We start from the raw sequence: 10,000 nt of genomic DNA on the forward strand, positions 1-10,000 counted from the left end.
AGGATGCTAAAAGTCCAAGAGGAAGAGTAATAAGTGTATCCGAGTCCTCAAGAAAAGAACTCTACCCCAAGACAGTGGAAGACCATGGTACAGAGGCTATGGCACTATCCAATGTTAGAGAACAATGTTTTGATTCTAGAGTGTCCTTTTCCTAAAAGAGCAGTTTGCCATAGCTTCAGAGTCTCTTCAACCCTTATCCAGAGGAAAGTAGCCACTGAACAATTACAGTGCAGTAGTTAACCCCCTGGGTGAAAAAGAATTGTTTGTTAATACCAGTGTTGCCATGTGTATGAGGACAGAGGAGAATGTGTAAAGAATAGGTCAGACTATTCAATGTAAGTGTATGGTAAGGAAAAATGAGCCGCTACAAGAGAGAGGGATCTAATGTAGTACTGTCAGTCCAGTCAAAGAACCCTGTAACTCTCAGTAGTATCCTATTAACTGTCAATCTTTTGTATAATGTCCTGCGGATGTCCATTTTTTACACGTTTTTATAATTTCCTATACTTTAGTGTTCTCCCGTATCCATGTTGCCATTTTTCTGTCTCATCTGCTAATCCCATCATTATTCTATCCGTAGCTCTTTGAACTATAACAAGCTTATGTTTTAACTTTCAAGGCTGTAGTAAGGCTCCTAATTTCTGATGCATAAATTAAAAGTGGTAGGAGCATCTGATTAGATACTTCTATTTTTCGAGAAAGTGGAATTCTACGTTTCATAATTTCATTTCGTTTAACAAAAGATCGACGTCCCATGCTTATCCCTCTTTTTATTTCAGTCTCATGTCCTGGGAAAACACTTACTGTCTCTCCTAAGTATATATATTCATTAAAAATCTCCAGAGGTTCGTCCATAACCCTTATTTGTTGTCTCTGCATTTTCATAGAACATTATCTTAATTTTGCTCTTTCATTTTCAATCCCATAGTTCTGCTTTCTTTATTCAAGTGTTCTGTCATCTTTTGTAATTCCTCACATAATTCACTAAGTAGAACTATGCCATCTGCAAATCTTAAGTTGTTAAAGTATTCCTCATTAATATTAATTCTTCCATTTTCTCAATCTAAATTTTTAAAGACTTACGCATGCTGTGAACAATTTAGGAGAGACATAAATAGGAATAGGTGGGGCTTCTCTTATCATCATCATTAAATTTATAAGGGTAGTTGTTGATGGGCACCATAGTGACTATAAGAATGTAATATCTAGTGTTCCCTATATTTCAGTAAGCGCGCACACATCTACGTGTGTTTGTGTGTGTTTAATACATTCATATATATATATATATATATATATATATATATATATATATATATATATATATATATATATATATATATATATGAGTTTGCGTGTGTGTGTGTGTGTCACTTGCATCAAGCATGACAGACACAATAGAAGCTGCTTTTAGCCTCATCAATTAAAGATATGTAAATCCGATAGTGGTGTGCGGGCGGAGTGGACGACGGCTCCTTTTACAGCTCATTTATTTCCTCTTCATCATTCAGCATGTGTATGAGGAGAGATATATCCATATTTTTTTCTTTTATTCGGATTAGTCACGCGCACGTACAGTACATATATAACTATAAATCATGTTAAATGGCATTAGATGTTGACTAGGTTTTAATTGATTTTTTATGAGTATTTTATATATATATATATATATATATATATATATATATATATATATTGACTAACATTTTTTTTCATCTTACAAAATGATACATTAGGATTATTTGTATACAGTTATTAGGTTGTACGTTGGCCAAGGCACCAGCCACCCGGTGAGATACTACCTCTAGATAGTTGTAGGATCTTTTTACTGACTAGATAGTAGTACATTAGCTCCCTTTCTGGTTACGGTTCATTCTGCCTTTGCCTACACGTACACCGAATAGCTTGGCCTATTCTCTACACATTCTCTACTTTCCTCATACACCTGTCAACACTTAAACTAACGGAAAAAAAAACTATTCATTCAAAGGGTTAATAACTGTGCTATAATTGTTTAGTGGCGACTTTCCAATTGGTGATGGTAGAAGAAACTCTCTAGCTCTGGCGGCGTCAATTACCTTAGATGTCAGGATATCGAAAAAACCTCAAATCAATCAATCAATCTCTAAGCGTTGGTAAGCAGCTCTACTAGGAGAAGACACTCCAAAACCAAACCATTGTTCTCTAGTCAAGGGTAGTATCACAACCTCTGTACTATGGTCTTCCACTGTCTTCGTTAAAAGAGTTTTCATGTTGAGGGTACACTCAGGGACAGTTTTCTAACTAATACCTTATTTAATTACTTCTTTTGGTTATTTTCCCTGTTGGAGCTCCTGAGCTTATATCATCCTACTTTTCCAACTAGGGTTGTAGCTTATCTAACAATAATGATAATAATAATAATAATAATAATGATAATAATAATAATAATAATGTTCTGACCCCATTACTTTTCATATATATGCATAAGATGTGGTTTGGCCTAGAAACAAGCTCTTTGCATATGCAGATGATGCTACTCTCTTTGCATCAATTCCATTGCCTATGGTTATTGAATCCCTTAATAGAGAATTCTAGCAAAAATTAGTGTATGGTGCAAATTTTGGCCGAGTGAAGTGGAACTCTAACAAAACTCAGAGTATCAATGCAAGTAGATCGAGCACAGATTCTCCTCAATATCCAGATTTTTGCATTCAAGGTGTCTTTAACTATTTAGAACTCGCTTAAAATTTTAGGTGTGAATCTTGTTTGGAGATTTACTTATGAGAAACAAATTCTGTCTGTTTCTTTTAATTGTACAATAGATTGGCATATTGAGAAAGTCTTTTAAGATTTTCGGTGATCAGTCTAAATTGAAGAAATGTTTTAATTCATCAATTCAACCTTGTTCCTGCCACTGATTCTCATCTTATTCCTGATCTTGATAATAATCTTTGACATAGTCTTTCAGTTAGTTCTTTGCACATGCTTCATAAGGTTTTTCATAGTTCTGACCATCATTTGCATTTAGATCTTCCCAGACTGTACCCTCCTGTATGTACTGGTGTGCTAGGTGTACAGTTAATTCGAATAGTCTTAACTTCATCATCATAACACCTAATATTTACCCATACACTTCCATAAGCACCAAGGCCCAGTAAGTGTGTTTTAGTTTTAAGGAACCTCACAGCCAAACTAGTTAGTTTTGCTCCAGGATGATAAGAATGAGGAAGATCGAGTTTTTCATTACTCTGCTTACTGTCAAACTCTTCACCCAAAATTTGGCTGTGACCAGATTGGAATGATCTTCCTATATATTTGCAATTTGTAAAGAACTATATCATTGATGAAATTACATTTTTATATTTATAGAAACGTTGATTTTTTTTCTTTTCTTTTTTTTTTTACAAACTAATAGAATAATTTTAGTTGTAACAAGAAGTTATTGTCGTTTTTTTAAATATTTGATTACAAGTAATATTGAAAACATGTCAGTAGACGCTAAACAACAACAAATGCAGCCGTTTCTAGTTCACTGCAGGACAAAGGCCACAGACATGTCCTTATTCATGTCTGGGGTTTGGCCAGTTTTCATCACGCTGGTCAATGAGGATTGGTGATGGTGGGAAATTTTTCTGATCACTCACAGCAAACCAACCTTATATGGATGGCCCAAACTAGTACAGATTTGCTGATCATTTCAATACACACATCCTTTCACGCTTAAGAAAAATATACATGTTTCCTAGCATATATGAGGTTTTAGAGTTTATGATCTCTAACGAACCAATTTATTAGAAAATAAAGAACCAGTTAATTCAGGAAAATATTTATTTTATTCTGTATTTTGCTTATGGGAACATATATAATTTCTATAAGTATATTGGTGTATATAATGTTGTATGGAATAACTGTGAATACAGCGAATATCCTCCATTTAAAGAGGTCCATCCGTCATCCAGAAGTTGAAAAAAGTAATGTAGCTGTGACTCCTGCCTCGTAAAAAAAAATATTTATATATTTATAAACATAAGTACGTACGTAGACACACATGCTTATGTATGCACATAAATTGTATATATGTATACATACATATGTTTACGTATTTAAATTTTTTATGATTAACATGTTTATAGATGACGTAAAGTGTGATGAACATCTGGTCCTCATATATGCTTGCATAAATTAGTCCTGCACCACTTGTTATTTTTGTTTCATGGTACTGTGAGTGCGTTTATGTGAAAAGGCTTCTGTGATAGAATTAATTGTTCCAAGGTTTATTAGTCTTTTATCACATATTTATATTTTTTTTTTTTTATTTCCCTTTGGTAGTTGAATTTTTACTTCTCTCTTTTCACCTGACTGCTTTTCTTGTTGGAGCTCTATGGATTTTAGCATTCTATTTCAAACTATGGTTGCAGCTGTGCTATTATTAAGAGCAATGATGATATTTATAATGGTAAAGTACGTTTTTGAAGTCGGATACGCTTGCAGTTACTATTTGCCTTTGCATATAGTCACAATAGCAAATATGATTTGCGCTCCATTAATAAGCCACATATGACAGAGGGCCACAATTATCAGTCCTTTATATATTTCAACCTTTTTTATAATTTTGGTTAGAGGCAAACTGGAAAGAAGTGTTTTAATAACGTTCTAATTATATAAATATTTCTCTTAAACAAATCCAGTGTGTTGTTAATTTGCGAATCATATTCTGTTATTAGAATGCAATTTGTGTAGGAGAAAATGGATTTTCTAACAATATACTAGATATTTTATTTAAAATTCCTAGAGTATTCTGACAAATCAACGTTTATATTTTAGCAAAGAATTGGAACGAATTGCGTACGTTTCATTAAATTATTCATATTCATAACATTCAAAATTTTAGGCAGACGGAAATCTCCTTGTCCTGGTGCACCAGAATATTAATCCGTGGAATACTACAGAAAAAAAAGGTGTTTGTCTCCATTTGCGAGAGATACAACGCTCTCTCTCTCTCTCTCTCTCTCTCTCTCTCTCTCTCTCTCTCTCTCTCTCTCTCTCTCTCTCTCTCTCTCTCTCTGCATCCGGAATCCTTCATTCCCAACGGAAAGATTATCGTCATTACAAGTTATTCGTAGAACTTGACAACGTCAACTGGCGCCAGAGACGAGAAATCCCTACATATGAAATTAGGATGAGGGTTTTTTCGTATTTTTGTAATAAGATATGAGGTTGGCTTTGGTACTCAGTGGTACCAAAGACTGCAAACATCTATCAAAGCAACTGTATTTCATCTGCTAATGCTTTACCGCCGTTTTGAGCAACCGTCTAGGACGAAATTCTTCTACTACTACTACTACTACTACTACTACTACTACTACTACTACTACTACTACTACTGCTGGTAGTAGCTTTTGTCTCCTCCCTCCTTCTAAAGTTGTTTAAGTCTGTACACTTGTCTCCACTGTATCACCTTCCAGCGTCTCGAAATAAACAAAGTACAATGTCACAGTGCCAGCCTTTTGGCCTAGATTTAATCATCTAATCTGAATCAAAACACACTGATTCATCTTTGGAGCCATACTGACTTTCTTCCCACTTTTAACATACTTCGGCCGTATTATAAAAACAAATAGTGTCACCAGTTTCCTCTCTTTCTTTTTTAATGTTTAATTCATATCCTACATCAACTTATAACCTTTTATGTGAACTTTTTAGAAGTTTATTATGGTATAATCCCATATTCTCATTCTTTGCCTTAACAAACCAAATTGTATATAGATCCATTTACGTTTCGTTCCTATGTGCCTGTGTGACTTTGTGTGAAATATACAATTTATTAAGCAGTGTACATTTTCGGTATGTCAAAACTAACATTCATTTATTCATTATGTTAGGTTTGGAAATGTTTTCAAAACTAAAATTCATATATTCATTATGTTATCTGCGGCTTCGGGAAATAGAAATATATATATATATATATATATATATATATATATATATATATATATATATATATATATATATATGATAGAGAGAGAGAGAGAGAGAGAGAGAGAGAGAGAGAGAGAGAGAGAGAGAGAGAGAGAGAGAGAGAGAGAGAGAGAGATTTCTTCAAAGACGCCAGTAAGTTCTAAGTTGACAAATGCCTCCCACATACTGACGAAACACGAGAGGAGTGTTGGTTATTCTCAAAATAAAGCATATCATCACTGAGACCCACACCTTTTATCCAGCATCCTGTTCCCTCCCCCTTCCTCCCACCCTCCCTCCCTCCCTTCTTGTACTATAATCCCTCACAGAAAGCAACTTAAATATCGCTAAACTAAGGCCCCTCAACCCATACCTCGCTGATCAGTGATAATAATACTAATATTGATTATAAAAATAGTTACAGGAGGTTTCTGGCCATCTGTATATTGAACTTACTCTTGCCCCTTGTAGGAAAGATAGGTACCTCCAAGCTCTTGCCCTAAGGCTTAGGGTAAGAGCCATTTTTCCTTAGCTTGGGGCCTAAGCTAAGGGAAAAGGACCTCGCAGTGTCTCACTGCTAATTCCATCTGTTTTTAATTTCCTTTTTACCTTAATATTGTCAACGATGGCGTCGTTCTGCTCGACTTGATCCCCTATAGCCACTACGATGCCCTCATAGCCATTTTCGTGTAGAACAGCAGTGCCGAGGGCGCTCTCGGTCACCGCAGAGGTCAAGAATAAAATCCAGAACGCACAAAACATCTTGAAGTTCTTCTTCGGGGGACTTTGTTCGAATTACTGTAGTTTGGCCTTTTTGGCCTTTCGCAGTCTTACCTCGATTGTACGAGATGGGTTGCGATATGTGGAAGATTACACAATTTGGGATTTATAAGCTTAAATTATAATGTTTGAGACGTTATTTTGCGTTGATAATCGGAGCTATAAACATGAGAAACTATTTTTTTTTTTTTAAATTTTTATTCCTCTACGGTTTAGTTTATTGTCACTTTGATTCTATCAGTGGTTATGTATTTATATTTTCATTAAAAATGTGTAATGAAATCTTTCCTCTTTATATTCTGATAAGTTTGTCATTATAATTTTCTTTATGTGTAAGCATTCCATTAATTTCTCTGTTGACATCTCGTCGTCCTTAACGCCATTTTTTATTATTAATAGCACATGTGGGAATTGTATTCTTCACTTTTACTATTTGTTTGTCTCAATCAAACATTTCATTTCATGTTCAGTATTCCGTAAAACCACTTACATCTGAGGTTGTTATCATAATAGAATTAGTCTTTTCATGGTCGGGTTAATGTTAATTATCAGTTTTTTCGCTTCATTGCATCCTAAATGATAAATGGGAGGATGTCTGATTTTTTAAATGTTTATTTTTCACTGTTAACCTTAATGTTGTCAAAACTATCACTAACTAACATTAATTGTTTTCAACATGATAATTATTAATCGGGTGACGATAACGACTTATCAATAGTTCTCGTTATTCACACCAAAATAACCTTTATTTTCACCGTTCAACAATCACTTTTTTACGAAAACAGCCACCCTTTATGCCTTACTTATGTTAATTAGAATCTAAATATTCTCTCAACATGTAACACTTTCATTTCACTACAACAGGCACTATTATAACAAACCCATTAACTGAAGTTAATTATTATGATTTTTATGAAACACATATTATAACGATCATTCGTTTCTAATAATTATTCCAAGTATCGTCAGAGTAAACATGTTTCTCCTGTGACGATGCGCCCTAAGACTAAACTGAATGACTTCATTGCCATACTGTCTCGTCAGTGGAGAGAGAGAGAGAGAGAGAGAGAGAGAGAGAGAGAGAGAGAGAGAGAGAGAATCTCCTAGTATAGGATACTAATGTTCATGACGTCATTAGGTCCGGAAATCGTAGGATTGTGCAAAAAAATGTAAAATAGTTTTGTTTGAGCATTATAATGATAATGGTAATTTTAATTGTTATTATTATTATTATTATTATTATTATTATTATTATTATTATTATTGTTGTTGTTGTTGTTTAAGTTGTTATTATTTGAAATAATAAATGTGAATGTACGCAGAGGCGCAATGATTCCCATGGAAAATATTTTGATGTTTGAAGTTTCATCTTATGAATTATTATTATTATTATTATTATTATTATTATTTATCTTGCTTAAGTGATCACGATAACAATAATTGTAAGCGCGCCTTTTTGAACACACCCTTTTGTAGGCTCCTTTTCAGGGATGATGATTATAACAGATGTGGAGACGGGGAATCCTAGCGTTGTATTTACCGTCCCATGGAATTAGCTTTTCGTCCTTATGTGCCTTAAAGCAAGGCAGAGTGCGTTCGGTTGCTTGATGTAAATATTGATGTTTGTATTTATTTACGGAATAGCGTTTAACAGAGGGTGCCACGAGTCTTGTACGGGGAGGGCGTACAGTACTTTAAATTAATTGGGTTGTTAATATCATTGGGACAAGGTCAGGTGTCGCTTTCTTGGGAGCTCTCTTGTGCGTCACGTGGTTATCTACAAGAGGATTTCCGATCTCTCTCTCTCTCTCTCTCTCTCTCTCTCTCTCTCTCTCTCTCTCTCTCTCTCTCTCTCTCTCTCTCTCTCTCCAATGCTTTCGTTTGTGTATGCATGGTATTATACAATTAAACGATAGATAGACTTAACTGTAAAATGTATACTTACTACATATATATATATATATATATATATATATATATATATATATATATATATGTGTGTGTGTGTGTGTGTGTGTGTGTGTTTGTACGTATGTGTGTATATATATATATATATATATATATATATATATATATGTGTGTGTGTGTGTGTTTGTACGTATGTGTATATATATATATATATATATATATATATATATATATATATATATATATATATATATATATATATATATATATATATATATGTACATATATTAATCTTATTAAAAAAATCTACGAGCCTGGCTTATGAATTTTTATTTGAGCATTAATTTATAATTCTTATATTTGTAGTTGTATTTGCCTTCATTTGCTTTTGTGTCTTCAGTTGTTTTATATTCTCATATTGTTAGCATTAGATTATTTTCGTATCGTAATTGTCATTTTTTTTCTTTTACTCAACGTTTCAAAGTTGAGTTCAAAGTAATTATGCAGTAATTAAATTAGTTTATAAATACTTTTCAACATTTTGATATGTACTGTATTTGGCGAAAGCTTTCAAAAGGTTTTAAGTATGTTGAACACGGTTTCATCTTGCTAATTTTTTAGTTTTACCAAAGAACAGTTAGTAAAATACGCATATTGTTATTGTAAACAATTTTATTTTTTGCATAAAGATCATTCATGAATAGTACAAAATCCAGACAACATTCCTTCACTCAATCAAATATGTAAAAAGAAAATTGCTGTCATAGCAACAAAATTCAGACTTTCTAAAATCATACAAATGTAAAAGGCTACTACAATTATTCATTTCAACGTACTTATTGTTATACTTATTTTTCAAAGGTCTGCGTAACCCCATCCACCGTTCTTGCTTCTGTGTTCGTATTTGACTTTTGAAGACTTGACAACATTATTAGACCAGCATCCCATTCGGACTGAACGGATTGTGTTGTCACGGATGCCAATGTCCGACATCTGGTTGGAAAAAATAGTGAAAAGATTTGCTTAGTAACGTGACTTAGATGCAATTTGTTATGATCACCATACCCTATTAGCATTATTGTTATTGCTAGAAAGTTAGGTACAGCTCTATTGGAACATTATCATACTATAAGCTTGAAGGATTGTCCACTTACTGTTGGGTAGATGCCAAAGTTCAGGTAGTCTCCTGCATATCCAGTATCGTGTTCATTAGGGTAGACACACCGGGTGTCACCAGTAAAGCTTTGGCCCCTATAAATGATTAAATACGCGTTAGTTGTTATTTTTATTAAAATCATTATTATTATTATTGAAAATATCTTTACTATTAAAATTGTCATTATTAATAAGATTATTAGTATTATTACCTCCACCA

General features: G+C 33.5%; 2 protein-coding genes across 3 annotated transcripts in view; both read right to left on the reverse strand.

Annotated features, from left to right (window-relative positions):
- LOC137638760 (calcium-activated chloride channel regulator 1-like) overlaps nucleotides 1–7,739 on the reverse strand; it is a 70,914-nt gene extending 63,175 nt beyond the window's left edge. Inside the window, exon 1 of one of the 2 annotated variants that reach the window (XM_068371110.1) lies at nucleotides 6,394–6,511. In XM_068371110.1, the coding sequence (XP_068227211.1) occupies nucleotides 6,394–6,459 (66 nt within the window). In that variant the 5' untranslated portion in view covers nucleotides 6,460–6,511. Of the gene's footprint in view, nucleotides 1–6,393; nucleotides 6,512–6,546 lie in introns of those variants that run through there. The other variant, XM_068371108.1, reaches the window with a different exon arrangement.
- A 1,609-nt stretch (nucleotides 7,740–9,348) lies between these two features.
- LOC137638038 (uncharacterized) overlaps nucleotides 9,349–10,000 on the reverse strand; it is a 7,072-nt gene continuing 6,420 nt past the window's right edge. The window contains exons 5-6 of the mRNA XM_068370128.1: nucleotides 9,780–9,876; nucleotides 9,349–9,618 (exon numbers count right to left, since the gene is read on the reverse strand). Coding sequence (XP_068226229.1) covers nucleotides 9,481–9,618; nucleotides 9,780–9,876 — 235 coding nt within the window. The 3' untranslated portion in view covers nucleotides 9,349–9,480. The remainder of the gene's footprint in view (nucleotides 9,619–9,779; nucleotides 9,877–10,000) is intronic.

The sequence above is a fragment of the Palaemon carinicauda genome, chromosome 3 (genome assembly GCF_036898095.1).
Source record: "Palaemon carinicauda isolate YSFRI2023 chromosome 3, ASM3689809v2, whole genome shotgun sequence".
Lineage (NCBI taxonomy): Eukaryota > Metazoa > Arthropoda > Malacostraca > Decapoda > Palaemonidae > Palaemon > Palaemon carinicauda.